This window comes from Solanum verrucosum, unplaced genomic scaffold, assembly GCF_900185275.1.
Source record: "Solanum verrucosum unplaced genomic scaffold, falcon-dt-bn FXZP01000032.1, whole genome shotgun sequence".
NCBI classification, from domain to species: Eukaryota; Viridiplantae; Streptophyta; class Magnoliopsida; order Solanales; family Solanaceae; genus Solanum; species Solanum verrucosum.
In genome coordinates, this window is record NW_026020569.1 from 2,694,279 (window position 1) to 2,716,201 (window position 21,923).

At 32.4% G+C, this 21,923-nt stretch overlaps 2 protein-coding genes across 3 annotated transcripts; one reads left to right on the plus strand and one right to left on the minus strand.

Annotated features, from left to right (window-relative positions):
• Positions 1-161: 161 nt before the first annotated feature.
• LOC125810682 (formate dehydrogenase, mitochondrial) lies at positions 162-4,835 on the minus strand. Its single transcript, XM_049490155.1, has 6 exons — positions 4,598-4,835; positions 3,204-3,375; positions 1,921-2,461; positions 1,038-1,162; positions 691-803; positions 162-578 (listed from the first exon to the last, which is right to left on the minus strand). Exons 1-6 carry the CDS (start codon positions 4,676-4,678, stop codon positions 465-467), a joined length of 1,146 nt encoding a protein of 381 aa, XP_049346112.1. The 5' UTR covers positions 4,679-4,835; the 3' UTR covers positions 162-464.
• Positions 4,836-11,636: 6,801 nt separating this feature from the next.
• Positions 11,637-21,659, plus strand: LOC125810855 (protein farnesyltransferase subunit beta). Of its 2 annotated transcripts, XM_049490350.1 has the most exons (14): positions 11,637-11,819; positions 11,914-12,000; positions 13,602-13,707; positions 14,863-14,898; positions 15,348-15,430; positions 15,512-15,565; positions 16,054-16,105; positions 16,455-16,519; positions 17,879-17,935; positions 18,086-18,158; positions 19,279-19,365; positions 19,453-19,633; positions 20,216-20,349; positions 21,095-21,659. In XM_049490350.1, the coding sequence occupies exons 1-14, from the start codon at positions 11,707-11,709 to the stop codon at positions 21,332-21,334; spliced, it is 1,368 nt and encodes a 455-aa protein (XP_049346307.1). In that variant the 5' UTR covers positions 11,637-11,706; the 3' UTR covers positions 21,335-21,659. The 2 variants fall into 2 exon arrangements, with proteins under 2 accessions (XP_049346307.1, XP_049346306.1); XM_049490349.1 differs by having other exon boundaries at positions 15,348-15,565.
• The last annotated feature ends 264 nt before the right edge of the window (positions 21,660-21,923 follow it).

The following is a 21,923-nucleotide window of genomic DNA, read 5'->3' on the forward strand; positions in this document are numbered from 1 at the left end:
AAAAATCTAAAGTTCCAAACTGAGGAAGTCGTCTTTTCTTCCCAATATACATTTAAAGCAAAACATACTGTGATGTCAATTCTGTTTCACACCATTATAATTCATTCATATTTTTCCCAGGTTCTCCCTGGCAAGACTAAGATAGCGACTGCAACAAATACTAGCAAAGAAGAAGATAATCTTTTTTTTAATCATAAAATGTCCAGGACAACACCAGTACAACTACCATAGCAAGGAAGTTCAGTTATAGACTCAAGAAAGACACTGGAGGGATCATACATTGACCTCCATCACAGAAGAGGACATGTTTCCATCACAAACGTTACGATACAGCCAACCGGAGAAAAACTGCATTACAGTTCTAAAAGAACATAAGGAGCCAATTTTATCAGCTTATTGAAGACACAGCTTGCCAGTTTATTTGACACAGAAATCTAGACACAACTCTAAGGTACATTAATAATTTAGCGATACTGAGGTGCCAATTCCCCATCCTTGACAATGTAATTTTCAGCAGGGAAATCCTCACCCTTGAAGTACCTGTCCAACATATCCTTTGTTCCAGCTGCATACCTCAACTGCAAAATTGCCAGTAACAAGCTTCTCTCAGTTTGCTCACAATTATAATGTCGTGAAAGTAAAGAATAAGCAAAGCCTAAAGAAATTAGAGAAAACAGAGTATTTACAAACCTGTGCATCAATGGTAGTCCCAGAAATGTGAGGAGTCATAGCTTGGTTTGGCATGTAGCGCCATGGATGGTCCTTGGGAGCTGGTTGTGGGTACCAAACATCTCCACTGTATCCTAAATTTGGGGGAAAATAACCAAAAGAAAGCACTCAATATAGGTTTAGAAGTATTTCTTTCTTCAACGGATTCGGCAATTCAACAAGATATGGAACTACTTCCAAATTTCGATAAAATATATTGAAGAAAAGAAATAAGCAAGAATTGAAGAAAAAAATATAATGATGTGTTCAATTGATATTAAAGCTAAGGGGTCATCTCTGGATGATGTGTTCAGGTTATGTTAAAATACCTGCAATATGACCGCTGTTACAAGCATCAACAACTGCTTGAGTGTCCATAATTGCTCCTCGAGCATTGTTTACAATTAGAACTCCCTTCTTCAACTTTGCAATTCTTTCCTTGTCAAACATTCCTCTAGATCACATAGTTAAAATTGTGAGCAATTTGCGATATAGCGCATGGAAATAATCAATGACCTTAGTGACATGAGAAGAGTGATGTACGGACAGAAACAACTCTTACATCTCCAAGAATCTTAAAAATACTCCATTGGCAATCATATTATTCTGGCAAACACAAATTGCTGAGAACATCTATCATCCTACTGATGACCTCTAACTGATGACAAAGCTCGAAATAGAAAATTAAAGGAAGAAGGAAAATAAAACATGATCTCTAAGAACATATTACTCGTAGCAGTGGTTCACACAGAAAGAATATCAAATGTTTTTTGCATCGTGCCAAAGGTGAAAGACAACTTGGCCAAGCAATTTTTCAACTTTAGCCATGGCTTATATAGGTGGAGAATCCATGGAGGGCCATCATTGAGATAGTCTTTTTGAGCTTAGCCAAAGTCATGTATAAATGTATATGGTGGGTGCTCAAGAGAATTTCTTAACTTAGGGAATAGAATAGGGGAATCTAAATATACAACTACGTTATATACGATCTAGAGTGATACCAAAAAATTACGATGACACCAAAGAGTGAATCCTAAAATTCTCCTTTCCTTCGCTTAATATCATATTTCATTCTCAATGAATATTCACTTTAGCTTACTTAGTTCATCTCATAATTAAGTCATTGTTAAAATAACTTGAATATAAGAAGCTTTGTCAATAAATCTTACTGTATAGGTTTACGACGTGTAATTACAGAAACAGAAACCTTACTTTGTTTTCTCTGTAAGAGGCGTATTGATGACCACTATGTCACATTTCGAGAGCATTTTATCGAGATCTTCCTCGAACTTTGCTCCAATTTGATTCTCTAGCTCAGAATCCATCTTAAGACGGTCATGGTAAAGTAGATTACAGTTAAATGGCTTCAATCGTTGGAGTAAAAGTCTGCCAATACGTCCTGCACCAACAGTTCCAACAGTCTTGCCTTCCAAATCATAAGCTCTGTGCGCAATTGCAGCAACATTCCACTCCCCATTGATAACCTGATGATGTCCAGGCAAGAAATTTCGGACAAGAATTAAGATTCGCATCAGTTCATCTTCCGCAACTGAGACAGTATTGCTTCCAGTGACTTCTGCTACTGTCAATCCAGCAGCAGCAGCAGCTGTCAGATCAACATGATCTGATCCAATTCCAGCTGTCAGCAGTAGTTGTAGATTTTTTGCCTTCTTGATCCTTTCAGCCGTGACATAGGCAGGATGAAAAGGGGTCGAAATCAACACATGGAGATCAGGAATGTGTTTCTCAAGCTCTGCAGAGAGAAAGTCATGGAAAAAAAAAGCTATTATAGATGGACACACACAAACTTTAGCTCAGGAGAAATTTCTTTGTATAGAGCATAGTAAAGGATTCAGCAGTGAAAAACTAACACACAGTAGTTTGTATATCAGACTAGGGCACCATTCTTTCTCATGATAAAAGATATTAATAAGCAAGGATTTACACTAAGCATGCCATCCATCAGAAAATCTTTACTACTAAAGCATCCATGTGTGCACTCTACTCAACAACTAAACAAGACTCTGCGACTTTGATAAATCCTTGTTTAAAGTACAAAATTTAGCCATAGTCTTATCAAACTAATACAACTTAACACCTGAGTCCTGAAGTATAGACGTTTTGCAAATGCACACCTGTATATCAAGGTAAAATACACTCTTTTTTCCCTCCTGCAAGGAACTACCTCGCAGTGTCCTGATCATAATTCACTAGCAGCAAAGGACCAACACTAACAAAGCAAATATTGTTTACTTCGCTTTGCTCTTTATCTAAATAAATGTTCCTGCTATGACCGTTATATTCTCCTCACGTGAGCCATTTATTTAAAAAAACGTTAAGCACATATATGCATGTTTTAAATGGAAAAAACTACTCCTTTTCAGATGTGTTTAGTTGTACAAGCATGAAGGGTAAAGGGATTATCTTTAGAAATGCATAGGCTTCAGTGGAGTAATGGATAGAACATGAGAGATTATAGATTAGCAGTAACTAACCACAATCTGGTCCTTCTTTGTCAGGAGTGACTATGTACTGATGACCTTTAGATTCTAACCATTCACGTATCCCCAAGGCATTTTCTGCACAGCCCAAAAAGTTGGGGTTCATTTCAGCATATTCATTTGCTTTGTAGAAAACACCCACAATCTTTTTGGGGCCAGGGGAAGCCTGTAAAATAATGAAGAAATAAAAGGTGAGTGGACAGAATATACATGAATATTTTAAGGTCATATAAGCAAGCTGGATGTGCTAAAATTATAATCCAACTCGTATAATCTTGTAGATGCACCAGTTGGCAAGAAATAAGCATTATTCAATATACTTGCTTTGATCATTTTCGTCCAAACTAACAATTAATAGTACAAAAATTCATGATCGTCACATAAAATAGGCAATCGTGATTGCCATTTTCCTGAAATATATGGAGAATAAATGTACTTTAGTTTACTGAACAAATTAGGCATGGTAAATGAGCAAGTACAATTTGTCACTTCTTTAAATAAGAAATATCTTATTTATTCCCCAGACAACTGAATATGAAAAGATTTTCCAAGTCGAACTAGTATAAACAAAGTAATAATATAGCACGTGAAGATGCAAAGAAAATGACAACACTGCTGCCATTGTCCTTGAGACCCGTGAAACATTTCACTCTTCACCTACTTCATATAAAAATATCAGAAATCGCACGTGAAAATTCAAGTAATGATCGGAAAAGAACTGTTGTGGTCCTGCCGGGTTAGATTTTCGGTTAAAGGAAAAGCAGTAGAAATAACAAATTAATAAAACCTTCCTTTTTTTGTTTCCCACTCGGTGTTCGGTATCACATTGGAGCCCAACTATATCTGGATTCACTCTGCGCCCATACCCAGGAAGAGTCAAACCGGACACCGTCTCTCTGAGGATGAAGGAGTACCCTTGTTGGTATATAACCTTCCCCTCTCTAAATTTTTGTAACATTCTTCCATTTTACTTGGTAACAATTTAATTTGAAACATATAACTCTACCCTAATAAAAATTAGGTATATTCACGCAAATTAAAACTGAAAGCCGTAGAAAGGACGCAGTAGTGAAAACTGAAAAGTTAGTTGCCCTCTAAAATCCGAGCCATTTCATTTGGTGTGGAGAGTACAGGGAAAAGCCCAAAAAAAAAAAAAAGACAAGGCATCAAATTGGTAGAGCACCAAAAAAGTGTGTTTGTTTTTTCCTCTTCACGGTTCAATTCCCTTCCTTTCCTCTGTTCCGATTCCCATTCACTTGATTCTCGAAGAATCGGAGATGATCTATGCCAATTTCCGATATCTCATTCAACAAGGGCGAAAACTAGGTCATATAAAACAAAAACATCAAACAGTGGCTAAACTGATTGAGGAGAAATGGCTTAAGTACCTGAAGTTCTCTGGTAAAAACTAAGGATGAAGGTGAAGCAATAGCACGAGCTGCTGTAGAAGCTACACTTCTCATCGCCATCGGAATTTTTTGGATTTACAGCAAAGGGTTTTATACTTGCTAAAAGCAGAGAGAAGAATAAACTCCAGTTGGCTGAGATGACTCACTTGGAGAGACGTATCGCCTTTTTATAGGAAAGGGCGAAGGCCCAGTACTTAGAAGCGACCTGCTTCAACTCTGCTTAAACGTACCTGAGTAAGTGCATATACAAATTGAAACACGTGTAGCTATGATCCTCACGCATGTTCTCAAAATATGTATAGTCTTTTGTTAAAAATATTTATTATTTTAAAATTAAAATATTTTATTCTTGATGGTAGTTGTTATATGAAAAAATTTATCAAACGTTAAAAGGGTAAAATGAAAAAGGGAGTCCAAAATCCAACATCGATGATTCTCCTCTCGTCCATATATGACAAATTTGTTAGGTAAAATATTTAAAGATCAAATTTGAATGTTATTTTTTATTATTATCTTTATGATTATTTTAAATTATTCTTTAAGAAATATAAAATAATTAAGAACTTCATTTAAAAAATTATGAAAAAAGAATCTCAATTATTCTTTTAAATTTAAAAAATTCATTTACTTTGAACTATAAAAATTTTAGCAGTTCAGTTAATATGGACTAGAGGAAATATGATTTTATTGTGAAATTTTAGAAAAAAGAATAAATCAAAAGGGCATTATGTGTGATGTTTGTCATATTTCATTGTGAAATTTGAAAAAAATATTTTTTGTTTTCAAAGTGAAAAATGAATTTGAATTTATTTGTATTTGGTCACGAATACAAATTGAAGTTGTTTTTGACTTTTTATGAACAATTTAAAGTCAAATAAGTTTTTCGAAATTCAACTCCATCCGAAAAAAGAGAACAGTTGGATTATTTTTAGGTTATGTTCCTGACATTATGTTACTTACTATTCTTGTGTTCTTTTTTTATGGAAGTAATTTCATTATATCTAAACTAGCTTAACTAATTACATTGTTGCTTATCTTAAGTTTCTCAAAAAACTTGAATAATAATAAGAAATTAAACAAAACCCCAAGGACCTATGTTATAAATCTTTTTTGTCTATAACTTTTCCTTGGTGCGCTTGTGTATCTTTGAAAACTAAATTTTTTAGAGCTGATAAATTTTATAAGTATTTTTGAAAGCTAATTTTTTCACCATATTTAAATTTTGTATATGGACAAGTGATCTCGCATAACATGGAATTATAAAGGAGAGTATTTCATTTCTTTTCATTCGTGTCTTACTACTACTACTTCTACTTCTTAATTTTGAAAAAAAAAAACGATCGAAATTTATTTGTTTTTAATTAGTTTTTAAAAAATAATTAACATTCCACATGATATAGGTTTAAAACTATGAAATTTCAAATTATTTTGTAATATTACACATATTTAAAGTTTAAAATTATAAAATTCAAAAGTCATAATCACATTTTTTAACTCGCTTTCCATCAAACTAAAATTCATAAAATGAAACCGAGGAAGTGTAAGTTTTAAAATGCATAAAATGTCAAGAGTTTTTTTTTAATGAACAGAGAAAATTAAATTGAACTTTATTTGGAATAAAAAAAGGTAATATAGAGGAGACAAGAATTCCATGATATGTGCATTTTTGGACTAGAAATAGGTCGAACGGCCGACACCAAGTGACCCGTGATGATATAACAGGATGGCTAAATAATTCAATTTGGAATTGGGCTATAATTGTGAGTTATTTGACATAATTATGTTGTAGTTTGTACACTGAACTTGCAGATGACAAATCAGATTTTTGTTGCTCTGTCCAAATAGTAAATTAATACTCCCTCCGTTTCTATTTAGTTGTCCATATTTCCTCTTTTAGTTGTTCCTATTTAGTTGTCCATTTTGACAAATCAAGAAAATACAACAATTTTTTTCCTATTATACCCTTATTTAAATAAAAGTGTCATAAATAAAGTAAATAAACTTATGAACTTTCCAATATTGATTAGTTATCTTGAGTAAATTTATTTTGGAATTGTAAATTGTACTATAAGGATAAAATTGTAACTTCACTATGCTAATCATTGTTGCCTTAATCTGTGTGCAATTTCTAAAGTGGACAACTAAATAGGGACGAAGGGAATAGTGTTTAGAATTTGCTTTGAATTTTGTGGGAGAATGGAAGATGTGGAAAGAGGCGTGCTGGATTAAGATAATAATGCACTCCATTATTGAATGCGAAAGGTCTTAGTTAATCTAGAACGCGTCAACGTAGAAATGGATTGCTAATTTGGCAAGTTGCTATCTACTCTCACCCTTTCATCTTACTTAGCTAATCTATCAAATATAGATATGTTTCATTTATCTTTTATTCTAGCAGTTAAGAAATTTTTAATATTTTTTTTCACATCATTTTTAATATTTCCTTCGTTCACTTTTACTTGTCACATGTTGACTTAACACACCCATTAAGAAAATAATTATTGATAAATCAACTTGTATGTATTGAATATAACATATATTTATGTATCTTTTGTATTACATATGAATAGAAGTGATACAAGGATGAATGAATATTAGTGATATAACTGTATCAACATGTATGTATCACTCTCTTCCTTATGAAGTTTGTGCAAAGTGATAATTGTATGAAGGTCACACACAGGCATTACTTGAACCTTCTTCGGTCATTTGTTATATTCGTTTATACAACATGTATTCATCCTCTCTCTAGCATCTTTTCTCTCACTCTCTCAAAAAATGTGTTCACCTCTCCTCTATAAAATTGTTGCTATGAATAATAAATATCAAAACTATAATTATAAATCTATATATATGTATGTGTATATATATGTATGTGTATATATATATATATATATATATATATATATATATATATAAAGTTGAATATAGATAATCTGATGTGGCACCACTCTGTAGCCTTTATTCCTGTTTATTTTTTCTCCTTTTTTTGATATTTTATCTTTGATTTCTATTATTTATATGTATTCTTAAAAAATAAAAACATTTAAATACACTACCCAATTAATCATGTTTCTTTAAAACTTTCCTCACACTAGTACACATTTAAGTAAATGGAAGATGAAAAGATAAAAATTTGGAAGATGAAAAGATTAAAACTTTTCATTTTTAGTAACAGTTTATATTTACTTAGCCTATAAAATAAAATAAAAATATTAGAGTATTTGTACCCAACAACAATGGACAACATGGATTCCTTCACTTTATCTCTTCTTCTTCTGATGATAATGAATATATGAGTATCAAATTCCTTTACTGAGATGTCCAACGAATTTATGATTTTTCAGAAAATATTGATGTAAGGAGAAAGGTCATGTAACAAAAGTTTCTCTTCAAAATAAAAGACTTTTTGAAAGAATGTTAATTATGCCGCTGAGATGACCAACTACTTTCTAGCCTTGTGATTGCTTTATGAAAAGAGAAAGGAGGAGTATCTTGTGATCTCTCGGAAGATAAAAGTGTCAGGAGAAATTTCACGTAACAAAAAGTTACTCTTCAAAGTAAAAGACTTTTGGAAGAATGTTGATTCCTCCTATAGGAGATAACTATTGAGGAAAAAAAATCATTTTGGTTGAGAAGTTTGTAGGAAGAGTGATTAGTGTTTCAAAGGGTAAGAAGAATTATTTGAAGAAAAAAATCAATCTATTTATGAAAATCGTATCAAATTTGGAGAAGAATAAGTATAATACTAATTTTATTTATTTTTATTTTGTCTTAATTTTTTTATGTGTCTTTACTTAAAGTTTATATTTTTATTTATCTTTACTTAATTAAAATTTATTGCAGACATTATTTCTTTCTACTTCTTTATTTTACTAATTTCTTTCTTCTTTTATTTTGTCTTCTTTTTGTGTCTTTAATTAAAGTTTATTTTATTTTATATTTATTTTTAATTAAATTTTTTCAACATTTTCGACATTTTCACTTATATTTTTATTAAAATAATTTCTCAGAAATAAAGTTATTCTTTCAAAAGAAATTATGTCTCACATCTTAATTTTATTTGTTGGAGTTTTTAATTAAATTTTTTCAAAAGACTGATTTTTTTTTAAAAAATTAAGAAAAACTATCAAAGATGACAATATTTAATTCCTATCATCATCAATGATATTAATTTAATTTACTTCCTTCCCTTAATCTCATCAATATTAATTTTTATTTATATTTTTTCCTTAAATCACTTTTTTTCTTTATATTTTCTATTAATTTTTTATATTTTTTAATTAAATTTCATCAATGTTTACGAAATTTTTCCCTAAATAAAATTATTCTTCCAAAATAAAATATGCCCAAATTTTTATTTTATTTTATGGAGTTCTTTTTTAATTTCTAAAGACTATTTTTTTTTAGAAAAAGTAAGAAAATATATCAAGAATGACCATATTTAATTCCTATTATCATCAATGCCTATTAATTTCTTTTACTTCTTTTCTTAATCTCATCATTAATGTTATTTATATATTTCCTTAAATCACTTCTTTTTTTTTGGTTATTATTATAAAAATTCATAAGAAATGCAAAAAAAAGATTTACAGAATTTTGTTTGCATTTTTGAATTTTTAGATCCTTCCTTTTGATAAAAGATCTTTATCTCCTATATATATATGGAATTGATATCAAATTAGGAGAAATAAGTATTCTACAGGTTTCTTTCTTTTTTTAATTTTATCTTCTTCTTTTTTATGTTTCTTTACTTAAAGTTATTTTTTTTATTTATCTTCAATTAATTAAAGTTTACTGCTGACATTATTTCTTTCAACTTATTTATTCTACTAATTTCTTTCTTTTTTTCACTTATATTTTTATTAAAATAATTTCTCATAAATAAAGTTATTCTTTCAAAGAAATGATGCCTCATATTTTTATTTTATTTGTTGGAGGTTTTTATTAAAATTTTCAATAGACTGATTTTTTTAAAAAAAAATCAAGAAAAAATATCAAAGATGACAATATTTAATTCCTATCATCATCAATGCTATTAATTTAATTTACTTCCCTCCCTTAATCTCATCAATATTGATTTTATTTATATTATTTCCTTAAATCACGTTTTTTTCTTTATATTTTCTACTAAAGTTTTTATATTTTTTTAATTAAATTTTATCATCATTTACGAAATTTTCCCTTAAATAAAATTATTCTTCCAAAACAAAATATGCCTCAAATTTTTATTTTATTTTTTGGAGTTCTTTTTTTAATTTCTAAAGTCTGATTTTTTAAAGAAAAAGTAAGAAAATATATCAAGAATGACCATATTTAATTCCTATTATCATCACTATTGATTTCTTTTACTTCTTTCCTTAATCTCATCATTAATGTTATTTATATTATTTCCTTAAATTACTTTTTTTTTTTTTTGGTTATTATTATAACTTCATAAAAATTGCAAAAAAAAAAAAATTTACATAATTTTATTTGCCTTTTTGAATTTTTAGATCATTTCTTTTGCTAAAAGATATATATGTATATATATGGAATTGATATCCAATTAGGAGAGAATAAGTATTCTATAAATTTCTTTCTTTTTTAATTTTATCTTATTTTTTTTTATGTTTCTTTACTTAAAGTTTTTTTTTTATCTTCAATTAATTAAAATTTACTACTGACATTATTTCTTTCAACTTATTTATTCTACTAATTTCTGTATTCTTTTACTTTGTCTTATTTTTTGTGTCTTTAATTGAATATTTTTTATTTTAAATTTATCAATATTTTTCTATTATATAATTTCTCAGAAATAAAGTCATTCTTTCAAAAAAGATTATGCCTCAAATTTTATTTTATTTATTGAAGATTTAAAAAAAAAATCAAAAGACTGAATTTTAAAAAAAATAAGAAATATCAAAGATGGCCATATTAATTCCATTCATCATCAATGCTATTAATTTCTTTTACTTCCTTCCTTCAAATCTCATTATTAATGTTATATTATTTCTTCAAATTACTTTTTTTATTCTTTATATTTTCTTTTATTTGTTTATTCCTATAAATTTCATCAATAATAATTTATGATATTAAAAAGGGCAAATTACAAAAATCACATATTTTTAAGTCAAAATTACAATATATCCCTTAAAAGTTTATAATTACAGAAATCTCTCAAACGGATACAATAATATAAGCGCTGATACATTAATTTGATGCGCGAGATACAATAATATAAGCGCTGATACATCTGCGAGATACAATAATATAAACGCTGATACATTAATCTGATGCGCGAGATACAATAATACAAGCGCTGATATACTAATCTAATGCGCGAAAATGAGAGATTTTGGAGATTTGTAAAACTTATAGGGGATAATGGTAATAAGTAAACTAAAATGTGAGATTTCTGTAATTTTTCCTATTAAAAAAAATCCTTAAAAGAACTATAGTAGTAAAAGTAAGTTTTAATTTTTTAATTAATAACAAATTTATAAAACGACCATTCACTACGCGCGAAGCGTGGACAAGTTTACTAGTCTTTAATTATATCCAAATGTTAGTCATCTTTAAAAAAAATAGGAAAAAATACATAAGTGAAGGTATTTTATTTAATAATTACCACTTTTAAGTATACTTTTAATTTATTATCATTTTTGTCAACTTTTAGCAATACTTACTTAAAACGATTTTGTTCCTTTAAACTTAGCAAAACTTGCTGTCATTCGCAACTGTTAGCAATACTATCATTCAGCCAAATTGTTATATATGGTTAAAAGAATAATGTTGAAAAATATCGTAAATATTTTTTAAAAAATGTACACGTAAGTGATTTTCCCTTTTAAATATCGGCTATTTGTGCACTTCCCCCAATTAGGCCTTCTATGACTTGGATAGGGCTGGGCTCGTAACATGATGGGCTAGACAACCCGGAAACGAGAAATATTGGGCCTGCAAGAAAGGGATCAGCCCAAGGAAGACAAAAGGTAGAAACTAGAATCAAACTTCATATGGAGAAAAGTTAGCAGAAAGAGTAAGCGAGCGTTGATTTGGCGCTGACGAAATTTACAGTCAGAGTAGTAATCGGTTGTAGTGAAAAAATGGAGTCGAGGAAAGTGACGAAGACGCTGGAAGATCAATGGGTGGTGGAGCGTCGAGTCCGAGAGATATACGATTATTTCTACAGCATTTCCCCCAATTCCCTGCCCAACCTGTTAGCTCTCAACCTTTTTCAATTACTAGGGTTCTAATTCCTTTATTGATGAACTTATTTTGTGTTGATTTCTTTCTTTCTTTCTTTTATAAAGCATAGAGCTGGAACGTGACAAACACTTTGATTATCTTAGCCAAGGTCTCAGAAAACTTGGTCCGTCGTTTTCCGTTTTGGATGCCAGGTAAGCCCCCTGTTAAAGAATGACAAAAGTCTACGTCGGTGGTTAATGAGATATTCCTTATAAGGCTTGCACAATCCTCTTCCCTTTGAGCTAACTTTTGGGATGTGAGTTAGGCCTAAGACCTAATTTAACATGGTATCATAGCAGGGCCCGTCTCATCCGATGTTGGGACCCCCAAAATCAAAATTTCGCACGCACCAGATGCTAAGCACTGAGCGTGAGATGGGGTGTTAAAAGAATGACAAAAGTCCCACGTCGGTGGTTAATGAGATGGATGGACTCTTTATAAGACTTGGACAATCCTCTTTCCTTTGAGCTAACTTTTGGGGTGTGAGTTAGGCCTAAGACCTAATTTAACACCCCCTCTCTCTATGATCGTTTCTCACCACTCATCGAATGTGTGGAGTTCACTTGCAATGTTGAAGATTCTAATTTTAACTGGTGGCTAATAGGAAAACAAAATTAAAATAACTGAAATTATTTCGTATTATGAATTTAATGTGCTTTAAAAGGAAAATTATTAAGTATTGGAATGGAATTGACTTGAATGAAGTAGTACCTGAGTTAATATAGCTTTATATAGCTGATCTCAACTAATTTGGGATCTAGTCTATTGATTGATTGAGTGACTCTTTAGGAAGAAAAGAACACTGTTTGCAAGATTCAATTTTAGTGAGAGAGTTGAGATTGAGCTTTCAATAGAAGAATCTATGGTAACGAGAGGAAAGAGCTAAACAAGCTAATGTGGATGAATATTGACCTTCAAATAAACTCTCCCCAAGCATCCACCTAAGAGTGTAGTCCAGTGGTTAATGAACTAGGACGAGAATCACGAGATCTCAAATTCAAAGGCAAAAAGTTCAGTGATTTCTTCCCAAGTTCTTATTCTGTCCAAACATTGATGGATAGAGCTACCCACTATCTATGCTAGTGGGAGGTAGGACGTACCATGTGGAATTAATCGAGGTGCGCACAAGTTGGTCTGCAGTTATAAAAAATAAAAATAAAAATAAAGCTCTCACCAATGTTTAGTTACATACAACATAGTTGGATTGTCTATAAGTTCATATTGACTAATCTTGTCAGTGTAGGACACACTAAGGTTTTCTTCTTTTTCATTTTCTTGTGGGGGGATCACAATGTTTTCCAACCAACTTGCTCATACTTCGACTAATGGATTGAAACATGCTATCTCTCACTAGCACATGTGCTATCCACCATGGGGTATGCAACTTTGGTGTATCAGGTTCATCTGAAGTTCTGAACCCAATAATTTCAATGTGGGGTATAAATCTATGTGTAAATTTTCCCTGGAAGTACAATAAATAGTATATATGAAACCATAAATTTTATAAATATAATGGATTCAACAATAAAACTTAACGGGAAGAATTGTGTGGTCTCCCATTCCCAATGTCCATTCCAACTTCGTTAAGTCATGCCCTTTGGTTCCCTTTCCCATATCTCACCAACATAATGTAAAAGTTTGGACAATGTGTTCATCAAGATGGGATGTTGGCATCTATTCTAGTCCAATGGAACCAAAGGCTATTTTGTTATCATCAACTATTTCTATGCCTTACTTAAGTTTTTCTTTCTAGTCGACCATGGCTTTGCTACTGGATACTTCATTCAATTGCTTTGTTGGGAGAATCTATTGATGCCAAACTAGAAAGTGATGCGACTGACTTTCTGACCCGTTGCCAGGTTTGTTCATTATGTATTCTGCTGTTTATGTATCTATGTCTTTCTTTAAAAAGAAATGTGTTGGGATCTAGTGTATTTGTTTTGGGGATGGGTGCAGAGCAAGCCAATAGGATCACTTTCACTGAGGAAAACTTATGTGTAATGAATCACCTTTTTTGTTTGTTTTAGGACCATACTTTGCTACAAGAGCATGATATATATAACATCAGGCTTTTTTTACGTATTGAGCAGAAGGAATTTCTTGTGGTGAAAAAAGTGGGTTTGAAGCATTGAACTTAGGGAGATTGTTTAAGCTCCCAAATTTTGAAATTAAAACTTGAAAAGTTGAGTTTTTGAACTTGTGATTTTTGGAACTTGAAGTTGTGTTTGTACATGCATATTACTTGGAAAATTTGAAACTTTTGTGAGTAAAAGTAAAATTTCTCCCAAAACTGGTCTGGACCAGCTTTTGGAACTTGATAGTTTTTTGAAGACAAATTTTCAAAATTTGATTGAACATCTATGGCCAAATAGATATTTGAAGATAAGTGTTCTAAGCAGAAAAGGCTACTACTAAAGTACATGCTATATTCTAAGCGCCCAGTTACATCTTGTTTAGGGCTGACAACTTCAATAGGCTTCCACTACCGTACAAAACTCAAAAGTCTCTGTAGACTTCTCAAAGATATGGCAGACTTTATAACAAACTTCAAGAGGCTTTTCTACCAAGGACTTTATTGTGGTTCTTATGAACTAAAATTGGAACTACTTGTATTCATCTCTGTGCTATTGCTTAGAAATTGTAATCATAAAGAGTCATAGGCCAGTGCACATGATTGATTGTGTTTAGGGGTGACTAATAATGATGCATGGAGAAAAGATTCCGTAGTGATATTTGAGCCTAGTCATAGAAATGTGGTATACATGGTGATGAGAATGTTATCCCAAATTATTGTTATTACCATATTTGCTTAAGAGATAATTTATTGTATTGGTTTCGGTATCTTTCTTGACTGTTATTTGTGATATGTTTTATCATCCACCTTTCCAGAATACTGGTGCAACTGTCCTTTTTTTCTTGCCTGCAATTCTAGCTAATTTGTTTTTGGACTTCTCGCGCAAGAAAATGCAGTAAGATTTAGTTTCACGTGATGTTTACGGTTACCTTCCTCACAGGATAAAGATGGTGGCTATGGAGGTGGACCTGGTCAGGCAAGTCAAATTCTCCCACTCCACTCTTAGTGCCGTTAAATCAGATTTGTGTCAGCTTCTTCATGCTTATTTTCACATTGAGCTTGATTTTCTGATGTCTTCAATTGTTTTTGATATGCAGTATGCTGCTTTATTTTGTGATGATGGTTGATTTGAATATTGCAAATTTGTTAACTCTATATAATTCTGTTGGAGGACTTCAAATTAAAAGACAATTCTATTAGAGGGAAATAGTCATCTGAATTGATGAATATGCATTTAATTATTGGCCTGGTTCCTCGTTCTTTTCTAAGTTAGCTTGAAACTCTTTTTCTGTTTCTTTTAGAATCACAAATTTAACAGTTTCAAGCTCTGTTTATTCTGCTCAACCTGTTTATTTTATACAGTTCTTGTGCTTCCTATCATTAAGGTTTTTTGAAGTAATATTTGTATTGTATTGCTTTTTTCAGATGCCTCATCTTGCAACTACTTATGCTGCAGTCAATTCACTCATAACTTTGGGCAAACCTGAAGCTCTGTCATCAATTAATAGGTGCACAAGCTATAGTATGTTCTTATTGGTGTCTTATCTATTGTTCATTCCTGTTGACATTGATCTAATAATATGCCTCAGAGAAAAATTGTACACATTTTTGCTGCGAATGAAAGACGCAAGTGGTGGATTCAGGTAGGATGCTTTCTACTTCATTACATTATTTGATCAGCTCCCCAAATCATGTCTTCCTTTATATCTCATTCTTAGTCTGCTGTATTTATCTACTATCAGTTTCTGAAAAAAAAATCTAAGTGCTTTTCTTTCTATTTGTAACTTCATTTATCCATTTTAAAATCTGCCATCTCTCTGTTGTATGTGCTAATGTTCTTCCATTGCTACTGATTCTCCTGATTAATCCTACCTGCTAATTTTGTTATGTTTTCCTTCTGAGGGGAACTAGACTTTGGATGAACTAGCACTGTAGTTGACACTTTTACCCTGATCTGTAAATGTATAAAATGTTTGTGTGTATTCTTGAGTTTGTAGATCCAAGTGTATTTGACAAACAGCATCTGAGAGATCACTTGTTTCTAGCATTTTGTTTGAATATTCAAATTTCATCAATGATGACTTGCCACTTCCCATCTTTGCTAAGTTCAAACTTCAAATATTTTCTGCAGGATGCATGATGGTGGAGAAGTAGATGTTCGTGCCTGTTATACTGCCATTTCTGTAAGTGTGATCTCCTTGTGATCTGAGTTCTGGTGATATTTTCATTATTTTTGCTGCATTTGGATGGAAAACTCTGAGATAAGCTTTAAGCAAATATAATTTTTTTATTGATGAATCATGCAAGACGCTTTAGTTTTTTGAAAATAAATTAGATTCAAACATTTCCCAAGTTTCATTTACGAGGCAATCAAAGCCTTCTGATGCACGCCTCTCTTGCAAATTGTATAGATATTTTATACTTTATTACATACACATTTCTCGCATGTTACGTTCTCAAGTTTAACCTTTTTCTTCTTAATTGTCGTTGGAATAATGTGCTTTCATGTTAATTGATACATTAGTTTCTTAGGTTGCAAATATATTAAACATTGTGGATGACGAGCTGATTCATGGTGTTGGAAATTACATCCTAAGGTTGGTTTGAGATGCGCACTCATCTACTACAGCTCATTCAACTCTCTCTTTATGTATACCGTATTTCATACTTAAGCTGTAATATCTCTTTTTGATTTACTAGTGTAGTTGTCTTCCAAGAGAATTACACAATAGATGCTGATGCTGATGCTGATGTTACATATAAAATTAAAAGAGCATGGCAGAAATTTGGGAGTATTAGAGGAGTGCAATCAGATAAAAAGATAACTATCAGAATGGAAAGCAAGTTATATTACGAATGGTTGTGAGACTAGCAATAATATGTGAGTGATTGTTTTCTATAAAACCCAACATGTTCACTAGTTAACTGTCATGAATTATAGATGTTAATATGGATATGTGGTCATACAAGCTTGAAAATCAGATTGGAAATGCTCACCTCCAACAAAAGATGCAACAAGATAGCACGCATAGAGGATCATGAGTAAAGATTTGTCGAAATGGTTTAATCGTGTTTACATTAACCTTCAAATATACCAGCCTAGGTACGATACTGAAATAATTGAAGTTGCTATAAATGCAACGAGGTAGATTCTAAATCACATGAAGAAAAACTGTTTAAAGACCTACAATCACCCTAAAGCCACTACATCAATTAGTTGAGATTAAGGAAAAGAAAAGGATTAGTTGTTGTTAAACTTACATTAGGTTGTGTTTGCCAGAAGTCCTTTTGTTTGGTTAGAGATATGTTTATGGCAGAGCAGGTGTGAGATTTTAAGAACTAATATATCTTAAAGACAAAATATCGAGTATCGGGATGACCCGTAGTAATGGATTTGGAGTATTCATATTACTGTCACCCAACTAGTCAGTGCATGGTGACTAGTTAATTATACGTACTAAATGCATGACAGAGGCTGGTGCTTTAGTTGCATTGAAGGTTTCCATTGAGATTCAATCCCATTGGTAAGGGAAGCAAATTTCCAAGTATCATTTCAGAACGATGTTATGTTTGCATATTCATGACTCTGAGTTGATGGCAGCTTCCATTTGTCAGGGATTAAAATATGAGAGATAACTGATGTTTCCTAATTCTTGCCATCTGAGAAAGTTGAAAGTCCTTGTTGAATAAAAATTGATGAAGGAACTGTTCTTTTATTCTAGTTTGTTCTCATTCTTGTTCTCTCAAGTTCTTGATTTAATTCCAGTCTCATCATAAGAATTATTTAGCTAGGATAAATAAGAATTTATTCTTAGTTTGTGTCAGAAATACAAGATAAGAAGCAGGTGGTAGATCTTTCTTTTCCTTAATGTCCCTCATTTTTTGTTGGAATTCATTATAAGAATGTATTTTCTTGGATAAGCCTTTCCTAAGCTGTTCTCCCATTTTTGTTTCAGTTGTCAGACTTATGAAGGTGGAATTGCTGGCGAACCAGGTTCTGAAGCTCATGGTGGGTAAGTCTCACGTTGGAGATATTCTCATATTTCTAATCTTGTTTTGCTCTTTTTCTTATAGTTCTCTGTCAATGTTAGTTGCCGTAGTAAAACTATCACTTCTCAGCTTATGATGTTACTGAAGCCCTTTACATTTAACTCATTTTCTAGGTATACTTTCTGTGGGTTGGCTGCAATGATTCTGATCAACGAAGTGAATCGATTGGACTTGCCAGGTTTAATGGTAAGTTGCTTTAGGACTCTGTTGGGGACTGATGAATGTTGCTAAGATAATCATGTCTGTGTGTACTCTCTTTTTTCCCCATCAGGGTTACATGACTGTGGCATTCCTCTCACTGTCATGAAATGGGATATTATCATTTCTTTTTTGTTACTGGCCTTCATGACTGATCAAATGAAACTGAAACAAGAAAAGTATCTTGTTATAATAGTTGCATTTTAGTTCGTCTTCACAAATGTTCCACATTGCTTTTTTGTTACTTCTCATAAAATGAAAAGGAGAACAAAAAGAACGTAGAGATGAGTTGAATCTCAGCTGGCAATTGAAGAACTGGAGAAGCATTTTAGTGCTGTAATTACTGAGTACATGAGATTATTCTAGTAGTTAAGGTGATAAGCCATAATCCAAAAAACAAAAACAAAAAATCATTGGTTTTACAATGGTAGGCTATTTTATTTTTACAGATACAACTATTTATTGGATATTTAGGAATCAAAAGTGAAAATAAATAGGAAATAACTTTGATGCACTGGAAAAGTTAGCAGGTGGAAAAAAGTGAATTAGATGATAAACAGCAGGGAAATAACATGCAGCATTTTGGTAGTTGTCCCTTATTGGGTATGTTGGAGTATTAAACTTTTGAATGCCTTTTTTTACCTTGTGGTCCAACCCTTCCCTGGACCCACTATGCGTGGGGAGCTTAGTGCACCGGGCTGCCTTTTATACGGTGGATAGGAGGATATCTAGAAACTCAGGAATGGCCTTCTGGCCTTGAATTTTTGTTTTGACGTTGGTTTCACCTTATATTTACTTGACTGGTCCATTTTGTAGCAGCTGCAGGGGATTCTTTACCAGGTTTTGCTGCTGCATTCCTGGGATTGTTGGGGGTAGATTATTAATCAACATATTAGTTCCTTTTCCTTCTAAATATCTTTCGTATAGTAGTACCTCTACATGACATCCTCTCAGTCTCTTTACTTCTCTTAGTAGTTTCATTCTGTTGCTTTTTTAATAACTATTCCCAAGTTGAGTTCTATTGAGTTGTTGGTGAAGTGATGTTACTTAAATCTGGATCATCTGACGGTATTGATGGAGATGATGTATTGTGATTATGAATCTTTAGGATTGGGTGGTATTTAGACAAGGAGTCGAAGGTGGATTTCAAGGCAGGACAAATAAATTAGTCGATGGCTGCTATTCCTTTTGGCAGGTGATTTACCAGTTTTACCTTTATGTTCTGAACTCTCCCATTTCCAGTTTAATTATTACTGAGCTAAAGATGACTTTGATTGACCAGGGTGCGGTAGTCTTTCTTATACAAAGACTAAATTTGGTAGTCCATGAACAACTAGGGCTGTCAAATGACCTCAGTACAGAAAGTGCTGATGATTCTTCAGAGTCGGAGTTATCTGATGAAGAAGAGCATTTGGAAGGGACATCCTCCCATGTTCAGGAGACTTTCCCTCTTGGACAAGAAGGTATATCAATTTGAGGAACAATAGTTCAAAAGGCCAAAAAGAAAGTACTCCTGTACGATTCACTGGTCTACCGTTTGTTGCAGTGTTATCCAATTTTGTCCTTGAATCTGAATTAAATAAAGCATATCATGTTATAAGGGAATCCAGTGGGTGGAATTTAATAAATGAAGGGTGAAAAGAATCTTCCATCTTAAACCACTTCTCTTGTCACATCATTGGCACTTGGATTGTATATGAACTTGATATCTCCAAATGGGCAGGTAGTTAGTAACCTATAGTGCTATCAGCAGGACTTCACCTCTACTGGGTACCATATGTTTCATGCTTCAAACAATGTGTGTGTACAAGCAGGATAATCATATGGGTTGTATGTCCCTTACCCTGATTCAATTATCCATTTGACAGTGTAATGAGATTGTTTAGTAGAGCATTTCATTGGAAGTTTGAAACTCTGACAGCTCCTAATATTTTTCTCCAGATATGTTGGGTTATCTAGCTCTCTCTTTCTTTTTGCCTGCCCAACCCTTTCTTTTAGCTCTAATCACAATTACTTTCTAATCACATCCTTTTCATTGTTTTTAGGTGCAGGACAAGATAATGCTTCTGATAGCCCAAAGATAGCAGATACTGGATATGAGTTTATCAACCGGCCCATAGCTATGCAGCCTCTCTTTGACAGCATGTATCTGCAACAATATGTTCTTCTTTGCTCCCAGGTGCTTAAATTTTGAGAAAATATATTCTGAAGATCCCTGCTTACTCTTGCATGTCCCTTGCTTTGGTCTACGATTGTAATGCATATGCACAGCAGCACAAGCTGGAAAATAAGGGATAAAGAAAATATCTCAAAGAAAATTATAATCGTATAAGAAGCTAAGATTTTGTTAATTAGATTTGTAACATCACTGATCTGCAAATGAGAAACTGCTTTATTTGAGCTTTCTAGGCCCTATATAGTTAAAGAGAGAAGTAAATTATGTCGGGTTTCTTTCCTAGTTTCGTCTGAAGATGGAATTGTTGTCTGATTTTGGAGCATCATTAAACCACACCTTTTTTTTGCTTGAACAGCTTGAATATCATTTGTCTACCGAGTATCATTGTTTCTCCTTTAACATATAAATTCAAGAGCCTTTTAAAGGCATGTGTGTTCGATATAATGTTTTTTTTAAAATTTGTTTTGGAACATGAAGTCGTGAACTAATCATTCTCTTAATTGGTGTCGGATTCAACAGCTCTATTTTGCATTCATTTCATATTAGAGTTCAATTTTCATGTGTTTAATGGGGAACTATTTATTCATTCTTCAAAGGGAAAAAGAAAGTTAAGTGGGTTTTAAATATTCTGTATCAGATGCTGCGACTCACCAAGATATTAGTGTTAGATTCTTTTGGCAGTGTATTATTCCTGTTTATATTGCTTTTATATCCTTTTCAAGATTCTAATATCATGTTGTGGATGTAGATTGAAGTAGGTGGTTTCAGAGACAAACCTGGGAAGGGTAGAGACTACTATCATACGTGTTACTGTTTAAGTGGTCTTTCAATTGCTCAGTATAGCTGGACCGACGAAGCTGATTCTCCACCATTACCCAGGGATGTATTTGGTCCTTATTCCAAATGTCTGTTGGAACAGGTTCACCCACTCTTCAACGTAGAGTTGGATCGGTATTATGAAGCTCGCAAATACTTCTCAGGCTTGTGAGAATGTTTCACCACTTTCATTAGCACCAACTTTTCAGAAACGTAGGTGCATCCAGATCTTAAAAGAGTCACTGGGTTCTTGTAATCGTTTATATGTACAATATCTATACGAAATACAAGTTGAGAGTAACGGGTACCTTCTGAACCTGCTGAACTAGCTCTAAATCCGTCTCTGTTTAGTTAGGTCTGTAAACATCAATGTGAAATTGCGAGATATGCATGTAAAAGTGGCTATGATTTACGAATCTGGATACTGGTGATTAGTGATCAGAAATTTCATTTTGGTGAAAACAATTTGTTATCAGGCTGCAACTTTTCTTTAATAATCTACTAATGTTCTTTACGTACACGGGGAGGTAGAAATTGCGTAATAATTGTTAAATAACTCGAGGATTCATAGTGACAAGTTAATCTGTCAACGCACTGCTTATTAACGAAGGATGCTTTGTACCGTTTCTAATACGTATTTTTTTATTTTCTTGATTTGTCAGTATAATTTCGTTTGTAAAAAAAAAAGGTACTCCTATAATTTTGTTTGGAAAATTAGGGTAAATGGCATATGACTCATTTTTCTTTTTATTTAGTTATAA

Coding starts and splice junctions, on each gene's coding strand:
- LOC125810682 (XM_049490155.1), bottom strand. CDS start 4,678: ATGGCGATGAGAAGTGTAGCTTCTACAGCAGCTCGTGCTATTGCTTCA. Junction 3,376..4,597: donor TTTTTACCAGAGAACTTCAG/GTACTTAAGCCA, acceptor ATTATTTTACAG/GCTTCCCCTGGCCCCAAAAA. Junction 804..1,037: donor TAACAGCGGTCATATTGCAG/GTATTTTAACAT, acceptor CCCCAAATTTAG/GATACAGTGGAGATGTTTGG.
- LOC125810855 (XM_049490349.1), top strand. CDS start 11,707: ATGGAGTCGAGGAAAGTGACGAAGACGCTGGAAGATCAATGGGTGGTG. Junction 15,566..16,053: donor GACGCAAGTGGTGGATTCAG/GTAGGATGCTTT, acceptor TATTTTCTGCAG/GATGCATGATGGTGGAGAAG. Junction 16,106..16,454: donor CCTGTTATACTGCCATTTCT/GTAAGTGTGATC, acceptor TTAGTTTCTTAG/GTTGCAAATATATTAAACAT.